Source organism: Macrobrachium nipponense, chromosome 30 (assembly GCF_015104395.2).
Source record: "Macrobrachium nipponense isolate FS-2020 chromosome 30, ASM1510439v2, whole genome shotgun sequence".
Lineage (NCBI taxonomy): Eukaryota > Metazoa > Arthropoda > Malacostraca > Decapoda > Palaemonidae > Macrobrachium > Macrobrachium nipponense.
Genome location: NC_087218.1, coordinates 47,718,419 through 47,732,871, shown reverse-complemented (window position 1 = coordinate 47,732,871; position 14,453 = coordinate 47,718,419). Strand labels below are relative to the sequence as shown.

Sequence of the window (14,453 nt, the reverse complement as noted above, 5' to 3'; positions counted from 1 at the left end):
GACGAACTACTACAACAACCACGTCCGCGCGACATAAATCAAACCGCTGTTAAGAGAGAGAGAGAGAGAGAGAGAGAGAGAGAGAGAGAGAGAGAGAGAGAGAGAGAGAGGTCTATGATGAGCGAGATGCATAGATAGAGTGATACATCGCCGTGGAATAATATACACTCAAGTTACATCTGCCCACGGAAGGACCCTCTCTCTCTCTCTCTCTCTCTCTCTCTCTCTCTCTCTCTCTCTCTCTCTCTCTCTTCGCGAACGTATTGATTTTGGAGAATTACCGCGAAAGGCGATTTTCGCGAGAAGGGAAAAGGGTTGGTGGAAATAGCACCATCCGATACTTCGAAGTATACCCGATGGAAGGTAGGGCGATCGGCTCGTATTTAGCGCGGAGTTAATGAGCTTTTTAGGTTTATTCAATTTTTTTTGAGGGGTGTGGGTGGGAATGGGGTGGGTGTGCTGTTTTACCCCGCTCGGGAACCATCCCGGGGTTTTGGTTTAATGAAATGACGAGTCGGTAGGATTTGTCTTGCGTTGTCGGTCTGACAGTGCTGAGGTTCCAGATAGAAAGTAAAAAAAAAAAAAGTAGAAAGATAAGAATAAACATTTAGATTTTTTTAAAGCAAGGAAAACCGGTAAACTTAAAAAAAGTTAATACAATGCACGAGTGTATTTGTACCTAAGCTGCCATTAGTAACTTGCGAAATAATCTTTTTAAATTGTTTTGTCGCGGAAAAATTTAGTTGCGTTAATGAATTATAAATAAATGACTTTATATGAGAATTCCACTTAAAAAAAAAAAAGAGTACGTAAAAACAAAGGAAGTTGTCAAGAATTCATTTTACAACCCAAAATGTAAAGCATCATCTTTCCTGTAACTTATGTATGAAAAAGCTAGAATGGCCAAAAGTAAGTTTACGTAAAAATAAAAATAAAAATAAAAACACCCCCCCCCCACCCCCCCCCGCCCCCCCCAAAAAAAAGAAAACTGGAAAAGAAGCCTTTTTTTTTCAACTTTTTTTTTCAAAGTTTTTTAAGTAATACAAGAGATTCCGGGCACTTTTCGGGAAGTTAGTAACGCTTATTCAATTATGCAGGTTTGAATTTTATCGTAACCTGGAGTTATGATGTAGGATTAAGTGCCTGTTATCAGCGTGGAGCTCTGAGCCGGAATGAGACGTTGTGGAAGTAGCCTACTTGCGATAAAAAATAAATAAATAAATCTGTTGTATAGTTAATGAAGTGTCTGGCAAAAGCGAATTGTGAAATATGCGTCAGTTTCTATTTATGAACTTTAAATTACGGATCTGAAGTTTAAATCTGACCTTATAAAAGGGAGAGAAACGTGATATATCGCCAGGAGGAAGTTAAATGCGATCGGTGTGATAATGATTTCTTAATATAATGCGTGCTCACTGCGTGCCTAGAAAAATGAAAACCGTAGTCGTTACTAACGTGCCATCCGTCAAAAAATTCTGTACTTCAATCAATTTCATCCATCAGTAAGGGACCTTTTAGGTAAAAAATATCTCTATAAATTCACAAAATGTATCACATAAAAATCATTGCTATAAATCTGGGTAATTCATGCACTACATATCGGACTGCTCAGAGGAATAAAGTAAGCCATCAACTTGAGGACCGATTCAGCAGACTCTCTCTCTCTCTCTCTCTCTCTCTCTCTCTCTCTCTCTGATCCCAGCAAAGGGCAGGAGGTCTAATAACGTCCCCTTGCCCTACGCTGCTCCGGTGATTAATTGGCCGGTTGGATCCGATGTTTCGGGTAATCCGAGGTCACATTATTAGTTCTTATCCGGACACCAGGTGCCGTCCGCAGGTAAGCCAGGGTCTGGATTATCTCCGAGTCATCAGTGACAATTAGTAAGCTCCCTGTTACGATTCAATGATTAGTTCCCCTCCGCTGCTGGTATGGTCGAGAGAGAGAGAGAGAGAGAGAGCTCTCTGTAGCATGGCCAAATTTTCGGAGAGTGTTTTCTATTCTAACATCCAAAGGAAAACTGAAAATCTCAAAAAGAGAGATAATATTATCATACGCTTTCTCTCTCTCTCTCTCTTTCCTTCTTTTAGATTATATATATATATATATATATATATATATATATACTATATATATATATATATATATATATATATATATATATATATATATATATATATATATATATATATATATATGCACACCATCCACGCAAGCCATCGGAGACCTTCCAGCAATTGACCCAAGGCCTATTCATCAGCCGACCGTGATGCAGTATTTATTGCTGCTACCACCGCCGCCGCTTCTACCAAACAAGAGACCATCAGCAAACGTCCGGGGACTCATTCCGCCTAGTACATTATAGTCATCAAGGCTGGACCTACACCAAAGGCCCCGGATGCTGTTGATGGCATCCGCGGAGATGTAGTAGCATCGACATCAAATTTCGGCCAGTCGCGATGCTATCGAGGTTTCTTATCGAAGGAATTAGATGGGCGGAATCTGGGACGATGGTTGGGATAGCATCTTGGCATGCGCGGTGTGTCCCGCTAATTTGACTTGATGGATGTATAGCTGCTGAGAGAGAGAGAGAGAGAGAGAGAGAGAGAGAGAGAGAGAGAGAGAGAGAGAGAGAGAGAGAGAGAAGCAGGAAAACTGAAACTATTAGAGGAGTCAAAAGGAAAAAACTGAAGATTCGGTTACGTCAAACGGATAAAATCGTAAAAAAAAAATATTGAGAGATTCGTGATACGATTCAAAAACAAAATAAACAAAATGGAAAAACAATAAGCTAAATAATACAATAGACATGGTCCAAAAAACATTGAAAGATTCGTCATAGGTTTCAAAAACAATAAACATAAAGTGCAAAGCTGTAGACAAAATTCAAAACTATAAACAAAGTTAAGAACAATAATAAAGAAAATGAAAAGCAACAAAATTTTAAACTTTATAAAAAAAAAAAATCGGCGTTAACATTAAGTAAAAGGATATGTTGAAAATGCGGTGGTATAAGGCAGTACAGAGGCCTAGCTTACACTCTCGGTATTTTATATAGTAGGCCTAAGGGCGCATCGGGAAATTGATCTGTCTCCCGAATGAAGAGCGGAATTTATGCAAAGACCGGATATTGGGAAGTATTGTGTACAACGACCAGTAATACGAAATGAGACCTTGAAAAGGACAAGTAAGTCAGCAATGCGAACTGCAAATTAAAATGACTGTTATGGGTCATTTAATAATAATAATAATAATAAATTTATTATTATTATAACAGTAAGTAGTTGCAGTGAATCATTGTAATACTTCTAAAGTTTGATAAACACGAGTAAGGAAAATCGTGATTAAAAAAAATAGAGTTCATGACTGTCATTGTTATAAGGCAACAGGTAAGTTGATTATGCCGTCAGCTGACACCCAGATACAGAGAGAGAGAGAAGAGAGAGGAGAGAGAGAGGAGAGAGAGAGAGAGAGAGAGAGAGAGAGAGACCGGCAAAGTACCTTTGATCAGAATCGACCAGTCCAGAAGTCACTCTCCCCAGTAAGACGTCCGCGGAACCAGATCCTTTGTACAATAGAACAAACACGACGCATCTGGTCTCTTAAAGAAAAAAAAAAAAAAAAGACACTCAAAAAAAAGAGAGAAAACACACACACACACACACACGAAGGCGCAATTAAATCCTTAATTTAACTTAGACCTCATAATCGGACGAAACTATGTCGTTTTATAAGCTATAATTTTCGGCCATTACATTTCATGACACTCCCGGAACATTACTCCTTTCCTATAAAGGCTGTTTTTGCTCCCTGAAATTTCTCGCCCTCTTTTGTGTCCTTCTCGGCAGCAGTGATCATTTCGGCTGTTTTCGCTATTTATAGCCGGTCATTTGGCGAGGAGGTCTTCTTCTTCTTGACTTCTCAAGTAGGTATTCCCCTGACCCCTCCTTCTCTCTCTCTCTCTCTCTCTCTCTCTCTCGCTGCTTGACGGATTCACCTCCTTTCTCCACCCCCACCTCCTCCTCCTATCCCGACCGGCACCCCGACTCGAGAAATATGTAAGTCACACCCCCTTCCTTTATAACCCGACGCCCAAAAACGAAAAGCTCCGTTAAATGTAATTTTATCTTTCAGCGTAATTTTAACAACATCATTAGCGATGTCTGCCTTCCAAAGAAGGTTAAAATCCTTGGTTTCTATAAATTTAACTGAAGCCTTGCAAGAAATGGTAAACATCATTCTTCTCCGCTGAATATAGAGCCTGGTGCTGTTATGAATGTTATAATTCGCGCAAAAATAATATGAGGAATGTACAGTTACGTACCAGTAACTCATTTAAATCAGGGATGACTCGCGTCATAAGTTTCCAGGTCGCTTATCGAATTCAAATAGACTCGCCCCGGCCGAAGTGACGTAACCAACATTTGGGGCTAATGAATTAAGATGCATTTGAATGAGAGTAGAGCAAAGCCCTGGATGAAAATAATAATAATAATAATAATAATAATAATAATAATAATAATAATAATAATAATAATAATAATAATAACGTGTAGAACACTCAATGCCGAGTACAGGAGTAACTTTGTATAAGGTCCACAATAATATATCAACGGTAGAATGTGATTTCATATAAATGTATAAATCTAAATATTTTTACAGTCTCACATTCTATCATTGATATATTATTGTGGACCTTATGCATAATTATACATAATATGATAATAATAATAATATCTTATTAAACGTAATTGCAGCCTCAGCTGCGTTAATTTTATAAAGGTTCCTCTCTCTTTTTCTAATTATTGTTTTCTCATTGTTGCTTAAACTGGTGAGCAACGCACCGAAGGTTGGCATGTCTCAAATAGGTTATAGTCAAAGTCGATTTAATTTGATTAAAATGCCGGTGGCGGTACTCAAATTCTCAGGGTATAGAGAAGAACCTTTATAAAATTAACGCAGCTGAGGCAGCAATTACTTAAATAAAACATGTTTAGAAGAAGGTTTACGTCCAGCATACAATAAATAATAATAATAATAATAATAATAATAATAATAATAATAATAATAATAATAATAAGGACGAAACGGAGCATCGCAGACCGAATTTCCGGAACGCTCCCAGAGCGGGACATTTCATTGGTGGAAACCAGTCCTAATAATTTCAGACATAGACTTTAATGTACACTTAAATCCCGGCCTCTGATTGGTTCTCGAGGGCCTCCTAACGACGTTATGGCAAAGGCCTTTGTCCACGGGACCCCACGTTTCAACCATTCGAAATGGAGGCGAAGAGGGACCCGCTTGGTATAAGGAAGGGCCCCGGTGCTGACACATCCGGAGGGTGTTGGTGGGGGAGGGGGTTGAGTGGTGGGTGTTTGACTGGAATGGTAGGTTTTGGTGGAAGGGGGAGTGAGGGTGGGAGAGCATGGGCGGGGGTGGGGGGAAGGGGCGAATGTATATATGGTCAGTAATACAATTTGCAACACGATTCTGGAGCTGTTGAGGACCTTCGCGATGAAGTAATAAGATTACTCGAGTTATTTTTTTCTTTTACATTTCTCGTTAAAGGAATTGTTTACGAGAGAGAGAGAGAAGAGAGAGAGAGAGAGAGAGAGAGAGAGAGATTATAAACAAAGAAATAGGCGCACTTGATAAGGGGAAATATGAAACAAACTTTAAAACCATAATCACTAATAAAGAAATAATAATATAATAAAAATAAAACATGAGACGCATATGGGACAAGAACACCGGAAAATATATGTTAAAATCCCGTAGACTTTTTCACCATCTTCCCCCCCCCACCATATCGATTAAGGCTAAGAAATGCAAAGGACATTTGAGTATCTTATAACGCGAAAGAGCCGTCTCACTTGGCGTATCCGCAACGAATTAGAGCATCATCAAAAGAGGAGGAGAGATGCGTATCTCAATAACGTAACGCCATAGTTGGGTGAGGCTAATATTAGTATATAACCAATTATAACTTGGAAACTGTCGAACATATTTCACTGGAGTTCTGAACAGGGAGGCGAACAGAAAAATTGGGGACCACAAAAGAGAGAGAGAGAGAGAGAGAGAGAGAGAGAGAGAGAGAGAGAGAGAGAGAAAACGAATGTCATTTATTGCGATGGTCGACCAATTTACCCTCGGAACATCGAGACACATCCAATACACATACATTAATTTGCTGGCCACGGTCATCGCTCGCCCGGCCATATCTTCTACTTTAAGGAGAGGGAGAGAGAGAGTGGGGGGGCAGGGGGGAAACGAAGAAAAAAGAGAGAGAGAGAGAGAGAGAGAGAGCTCCTGACACTGTGATATCTTGATCCAGCCTCTCAAAGAATAGAAATGAGCCACTTGTCCGCAATCACCCTTGCTGGAAATCTCAGTATTCCAGGACAATTTTCTGGAATCTGGAATGAGAGAGAGAGAGAGAGAGTCTGAAAACAATCTAATCTTTCCACGGTAATCCGAAGGACTCGGTGAAATGCCTTGCACTTTTCATGCTTATGATTATCTTCTTTTGTCTTCGTTGTACGTACAAGGTCTCCGAAACACGCGAGTTATTTTTTTTATATATATACCGTTTGGAGAATACGTTCAAGTAAGAACGTGTTTATCTCTCAAAATGTATGTATGATATATATATATATATATATATATATATATATATATATATATATATATACTATATATGTATATATATTATATATATATATAATTATGTTTATAGTATATGCGTATGTGTATATGTATCATAATGTGTTGGCATATATTCAGCGTCACATTAGTTCTCGGACAAAATAAAACGTAGTCTAGCAGCGACAGATGTTCTATGACGGGAGTAAAACGATAAGTATTCCCTTTACAAATAAATACGAACGCTATTAACAACAAACACGCTTATAGAATCTATATGAAACTTTCTCTGGTCCTCTATTAATATTCTGACCATTCCAGGAGGCTGTATCTGTAACGACTGATTCATTCATTCCAGCGTCGTTTCTAGCTTCCAGTAACGGCATTCCGCCTCCACCGCACTCCAAACCCTAACTGCAATTCAACCTCCCCCTCTTTCCTTCCTTCAACCTCCTTCTGCACTCTCCCACAAACCTATCATTCAGTTGAGGGGAAATAATCAGCAATTAACGTATTTCCACAGTTAACTTTCTACCCTCTCTCTCTCTCTCTCTGGACACCCTAGTCATTTTCATCTACGCTTTTCCAAAATTTTCTCACTTGACATTTCTTTATTAATGAAGAGGTGTTTGATAGCTGCAGTTGTCTTGGGGCATATTCACTCTGTGACCAAGAAGAAGAAGAAGAGGAGGAAGCAAACGGAGGTGTCTTTAGGGGGGTTGGAAGGGGAGAGGGTGTCATGTTAACCCCACCCCACCCCACACCCGCTCCCCGCTCCCCCCTCACTGACTTTAGTAGCACCGGCATCCCTTAGGCACTAGGAAGGACATACATAGTCCGAAGTAACAATGGAGTCCCCTTAAATACCTTAGCAAATACCTTATAACACGGATGGCATCGTTTCTGGAAGGGAAAGGGGGCGGGGTGGGGTGGGGTTGGGGGCTCAGGGTCATGGTAGGGGATCGTCAAAAGGGGGGATTGGTAGGGGGGTTAGACGAGCTCCTCCTCCCCCTCCGTGGACGTTAACCGACAGTGGGAGATGTTACGTAAGAAGAAGAAGAGTTGTGTGGAGGGGGGGGGGGGAGGAGGGGGGTAGGGTGTTGGAAAGTAATTAATTGACATTATCCATCAGGGAAAGGATGCATTAAAGGGACTGATTTGAGAATTTAACTGGGTTACCACACGGCCTTTGCTTCCGCCTCTTTTTTTTTCTTTTTTTTTCGGTCGTTCGCAAAGGAAGGAAGAGGAGCTTCGTCTTATCAAATTAAAAATTTAGAAAGTTGAATCGGTCACTTAAAACCATCTCTTACAAAAGCGTAACAAACGAAGAAAACCTCCTTCCTTCCTTCCTTCCTTTACAGAACTCAACTTGAAAGTATCTTTTTCTCGTCCAGATACCTCAAGTTGTCGTTGACTAACAAAATACAACTGGCTACCGAAGGAAATCGAGTTCTGAAGATAATTCTAATTGATGCTGAAAATGACAAGATGTGGCATCTGCAGTAGTAGCTACAGATCACAAGAATCACGGCGTCACACAAAACAATTATATATTATGATCATTCCATTTCAGTATTACTCAAAACACGATGCACATAATATAAGCAACTACCATCTTACTAAGCTTGGCCTTCCTGAGGAAATATGGAACTATATATTTTTTTTTTCAAATGAAAGGATATACAAATTAGAAAAAAAACTACAACGTGCAAAGAAACCGTTAAAAGATGCTTTGGGGAGACCTCTCCCAAACATCCTGAAGTCACGTTGTGTTCCCCGGCAAAGTTTCTGAATTTCGAAGTGATTCAGCTCTCCAGCCATTTGGTATTAACCGATTTCCTTTTCAGAAGTAAAAACAGCGAATCTTTCCGCATACCTCCTTTCTGTAGTTGCTTCCGATTTCAGTGTTCACTAAACTTACGGGGCCCTCTAACTAGGCTTCATCCGTCACAACCACACAGAGGATATCTGTGGATTTCCTCTATTGCAATGCTTGACATTACACGCTCGGTAACATTGCAAGCAATCTGTAACCTCCGACGCCACTGACATATCACGAAACTCCTTTTGAAAAAAAGTTAAACGTTCTGCCAGAGGATTCATACCTTCCCTTAATTAAGGAAAGTTCAAGGGGTCATAACCGAAGATTGGCGCCATACTCCCAAGTTCCTGTGACACGCCAACTCAGGCGAAAGATGTTATTGACGCCTGTTGTCCCGTCATTCCATTTGGCCAGAAATATGCATTGATTTCGGGAGTTATTTAGATGGCTATCAGTGGGCTATTTCTAGGACTACCGTAGTACTAACGCCGCTGTCGACTACTGTTAGCAGTAGCTCCAACGAATCAGAATATATTCTGCTGTCCCAGTGAAAGACTTACTCCCTCCCTCCCTCTTTCTACTCCCTGAAAAGTTAACTCCTCCACTCCCCCTTCTACTTCATTCCTACCTCCCCCCACAAACGATTTCTCTTCTCTCTCTCTCTCTCTCTCTCTCTCTCTCTCTCTCTCCCCTACCCCCTTGCCATACCCAACAAAGCAGGCATCATCAGTAAACCGTCCATTGTGCGCGCAAATTCTAATACCTTCCGTGGTACCGCATCTTGAATGAGGCAGGGGGGCTACCTATCCGTTTGGAAAAGGCTTGTAGATTGCAAGGGCGCGCGCCAAAGGTCTTCAGCCTCCTTGTTCGTGGCAGAAGCTCCCCTCCTTTTTTATGCCCCTCGTGCCCACCCAACGCTCCCCGTGCTAAAGACAATGTTGGCAATCGTCTCCTTAAGTTGTTTTTTCGGTTGGCGATTTAGGTGCGGACGTCGTGCCTAAGGTCAAAGTCTCAAGTCAGGTTAAAATTGAGTCTCGAGTCTCTGGTTAGGTTAGATTGACGGAGTCGAGCGACTCTTTAGGATATATTTCAAAGATTCTCCAGGAGTATATACCACCATTGGCATTACGGCTCGTCCAACTATGGTCTGTGAGATTGTCAGCAAGGGCCACTCATTTTCTAACGTTTTACCAACTCTTTCTCTCTCCTTCTTCATCTTTTTCTCTGCTTCATTCCCTTTTTCGCCGTTGACATGCCCCGTGTCTCGTCCATCTACCCCATTGCCATTGTTACTTGCCATACAAAGGCCGGGATGTGCCCGACGATGTCATCCATATTATGGCCCCCATTGATACATCTGGGTGCGTTTTGATTACCAGCCTAGGATGTCACTGGATGTCTTCAATGGTACTTAAGCCTTCCACTCTATATATATATATATATATATATATATATAGATATATATGTGTACAAAACATATACAATTACATACCAGATATATTTACATTCTTCTCCAGTGGAGTTTCCTTTGCTGTCCACAGCAATTATGGATATTTATTTGTTAAAAAGTTAAGCCTGTTTGATAATGTACTGTTATTAATAGATGAAATCTACATGTAACAAAATAGAAACGATATCGTCAGCAACACACACATTCCATTTCTGATTGTAATTGTATATATATAGTATATATAATATATGTATAATATAAATCTATACTATATATAAACGAACAAAGTATAGAAAACAGCAACAGACAGGACAGAATACAACACACGGCTTTATTGTTACAACATTTCGAGCAACGATAACAACAGGAAATACAATAAGCGCCAACTTCATATCCATATCTTTATCTTTCATACAGCGATGGTATCAACATCACCCACTCTTAAGTATTCCGGTATCTACTGTTAATTTCCGTATCCATCAACACAAAGTCGAATTACAGGGAAAAAAAAAATATTCAAGATGAATAGATGACATATGTGAATTTTAGTAGGAGCAGCGCTAACTGATTCACACGGTCGGTGTTATTTCAGTAATAATTATATTTCCACAAGCTTCTTTTTGTATCCTGGTCGGAGAAGACGTAAAAACATTCTTTTGCATCGAAAGACATTTATTAAGACCAGCAATAACGTCATTATGAATTGTCGTGTTGGGGCCGCGAAATCAAATGTAACCATCAGACACTTCACTCGAGAATGTCGAAGAATAATAATGTAATGAATGAGAGTTTAAATACAGAAATGAATAACAATTAGCGTGAAACCAACTGCTGAAAGAGAATGATTTAGGAAATCCAACATTCCATCACGACAACCTCATGCATTCCCAGGGCAACGGAAATTGTGAATAACCTTGAAATTAGAAATAGCCCCGGGGCATTTGGGCGATCCCAACCATCAATCTGGGGTTTGATACATCACACTACTTGCGTTTTGGAAGCTTTTCTGAAGTTTTGTATCGGTTTTGCAATTGATTTGTCACCTGCAGCCATAACAGAATTTAATTCCTCTTTCTGTGGAATTTATAACCGCATAACAGCATAACACGTTTTATGGAATGGTTGAGATAGCAACTTCTAGTTGACTGATATTTTAACCGTATAACGTTTTTAACGTAGAATTATGAGTTAGCCTGAATTCCCCTCAACACAAAATGGCAAAGTCGTGAAACACAGTGCAACTCAAAACTCACCACAATTATCATAAAAAGAAAATTAAATCAATATCCACTGAATATGATTTTGAGCAAAATTCAGATTCGTGTCCACGTCATGAGATCAGTGTCGGTGAGAGATTCCGAACTACGGTAAATAAATAGAACAAAATTGGGGCTGTGTCCTTTTCCCCTTAATTCCTTGAAAATTAATTCAGTATCTACTGAAATTTTAAGCATAATTCAGATTCGTATCCACATCACGAGAACCTGTCGGTGAGAGATTTCGAACTACGATAAACAAAACAAAAATTGGGGCTGTGTCCTTACCTTTCTTTCGGTGTTCTTTTTTGATCTCGTCCTTCTCGTGTTCAGGATTCTTGAGAAACATGCTCAGCAGAGCCAGATTTCCCGGATACAGTACTTCCATCTTATCCGAATCAGGACTGCGGAGTCTCATACAGAAGGATTGGGAGGGTCAGCTCGGGACGCGCAAAGATCTGATAAATATTATCGGATGAAGAGAGAGAGAGAGAGAGAGTGGGAGGGGGCAGAGATAGAGAGAGAGAGTGAGAGCGGAGGAAGGTGGGAAGAAGGAACACGGTGAGACTGATGAAGGTAATTTATTGATGCTTGATGACAGCTGGTGTCTATATATATTCAGTCTTCGATTTCCCAGTTGTTTGATTCCGAGACTTTCTTCACTCTTCGGCGAAATTTTTAGCTTGATTTTCCGCGTCTCTCGTAATTCTCTTGTTCTTCGTCTGCGAGACTAATCCAACATTTCTTCGTAATTCTTATTTTCTCTTGCGTGTCTCACTCACTTCGTAGTGGCTTGAGTCACTGATTGTCCGTCACTGTCTCTCATTTATATTTCTATCTCCTCTCCTTCTCCCCCGCCTCTTCTCCTTTGCATTTCTCGTCTTCCTGATTTTCACAACACGAATTCCAGGATGGATTATAATTATTTTTTTCTCTCTCTCTCTTATCTATTTCTTTCTGAAGCTTTTCCGAAGCTTTTTTTCTTTTTTTGAGTGTCTTCACTTTGACCACCGTTTCCACAGATTTCCTTCAGGGAAAAACTAACGCAAAACAAAATGAAACCATAACAAGAATAAAACAACAAACTTAAAAAAAAAAACCTTCACCATTCACAATTCATTGTGCGTCATTCGTCATGTAGTTGTAATCCCATGGCAGAGAGAGTTTAGCTTTTTCATTGCTGTTGACACGAGCGAGAGCGGCTAAGTCCAAAGGACAGTCGACGAAGGACCATATACCACTCGCACAAACTTCTGTTTAAAAAACAAAAATAAAGTCCCAATGAATTTATTCGGGTAGCCGCTGTAGCAGGTAAGGTCCAAAGGTGTCTGCTAATAAGGTCCTAGTGTGTCCTGGCTCAGACAGGACCAGCAGAAGTAGAAGCAGGAACAGCAGTAGCAGCAGCAGACCGTACACATAATATACACACACAAGCGCGCCTCCGACGGACGACGAGAGAGAGAGAGAGAGAGAGCGAGCAGCAACCCCCGCTGTGCCTCCGACTGGTCTCAGTGCCAGAGGTGGACTGAGGAGGCGATTCCGGGCGGCGCGCGGCACACGGCTCTCTCAACACCGCTAAGTCCGCTGGGTGACTGAGCAGTGGGTGTCCGCTGCGGTCCGTCGTCCAGCCCCTACCGACGTCTCTCTCTCGCTGCCGTCAGGCGAGCGACCCCACTACTACTACCACCACCGCTCCTACTCCCCCCCCCCCCCACCCCCACCCACCACCACCACCACCACCATCGTCGTCGTCGTCACATACACGCACGCACGCATGTACACGCACGCGGCACCCATACGCACACGCACGCACGTACCTACGCACTCACTCTCCATACGCATTCATTGAAGCTTGCGGCGTAAGGCCGCTCGCTGTTCGTGTACTATTTTTTCTCTCCCGACATGATCGAGCGATTGTTTATTTTCCTGCAGTGCGTTACTGGATTTAATTCCGCTGTTTTTTTTTAAGGTGAACTACATTTACAGGTTACAGGAGTGTTCGTTAGCGTCGCTTGAAATAACCAAGGGAGTCTTGTGTCTTACTGTATGTAACCTGTACGCAACCCCATCATCATCATCATCATCATCGTCATCTGCAACACGCGCGGGATTCTTGTAAAAGTGACCGTCCATATTTTGGTCATCTTTGCGAGCTGTGATGTTAGTCGATTACGATATAGTCGTTTTATAGACAGGTGTAGAGTCTCTCTCTCTCTCTCTCTCTCTCTCCTCTCTCTCTCTCTCTCTCTGCTGCGCTCTCAAAATCTCGGTGGAAGGACTCGGGCGGTGGAGTCATCTGGTGGCCGATGCCAGAACTAGAAGCGACTTCCACCACTCGCCCCACAAACTCGTCTTCGTCACAGTTTTGACCAAAAGCGAGAAACGCAAACTGCTGCCGTTAATTCTCCTTCATCCTCCTTCGGAAATGCTGTCGAAACGTAAGATCGGGAGACGTTGATAACGTTCATTTCTATTCGACAGAAAAAGAGAGAAACGTTTCTTCAGAAGTCTTCTTTGTCCTTGTGAAGAGAGAATTAACATTTGTATAGTTCATTGCGTAATTCATCGATCTTTACTTTATGAATGGAGAATTTCCTTTCTCTCTCTCTCTCTCTCTCTCTCTCTCTCTCTCTCTCTCTCTCGCTCGTTTTTTCTCCCAGTCCTTCCGCGTTTTTCTCGGAATCATGCTTAACTTGGACGTGATTTCCGAGAACTCAGGTAAAAAACGTAAGAATGACATCTCGTTGTGTCACGTGATTATGCGAATTACGCGCGTTATTGCGAAAGAGAGGAAGAATTAAAAAGTTCTCAATTTATTTTCCCTCGCGCGTTTTCATTGTCAAACTTCATTTCGCAGTTTATGATGCATTTGATGACGTGAGTCGTATATTATATTAAGTCGCTGACAATAATACAAACATAAATTTATTTTGAAGAAGTGGATGATTTAACGGAACATATCAACGCACGCACGCATGCATGCACATACAAGACGCCCACGCACACATACTCACGCACGCGCTCGCACACAAATACACACACACATATATATATAGTATATATATATGTATATATATATATATATATAATATATATATATATATAAAATATATATATATATATATATATATATATATATATATATATATATAAAATCTCCAACTTATGCATAATCAAAAGGAAGACGTATATACCTGTGAAATATTATAATAATCAATTTATAGATGGATGTCAAAAAGGGCTTTGCGACGACTGCGATCACGATCGTCGTATGTATATGTA

At 40.8% G+C, this 14,453-nt stretch overlaps 1 protein-coding gene across 1 annotated transcript in view; it reads right to left on the bottom strand.

Annotated features, from left to right (window-relative positions):
* The window catches only part of LOC135202488 (B-cell lymphoma/leukemia 11A-like), a 100,710-nt gene extending 87,905 nt beyond the window's left edge, over positions 1–12,805 (bottom strand). The window contains exon 1 of the mRNA XM_064231902.1: positions 11,460–12,805. Coding sequence (XP_064087972.1) covers positions 11,460–11,589 — 130 coding nt within the window. The 5' untranslated portion in view covers positions 11,590–12,805. The remainder of the gene's footprint in view (positions 1–11,459) is intronic.
* Between the last annotated feature and the right edge of the window lie 1,648 nt (positions 12,806–14,453).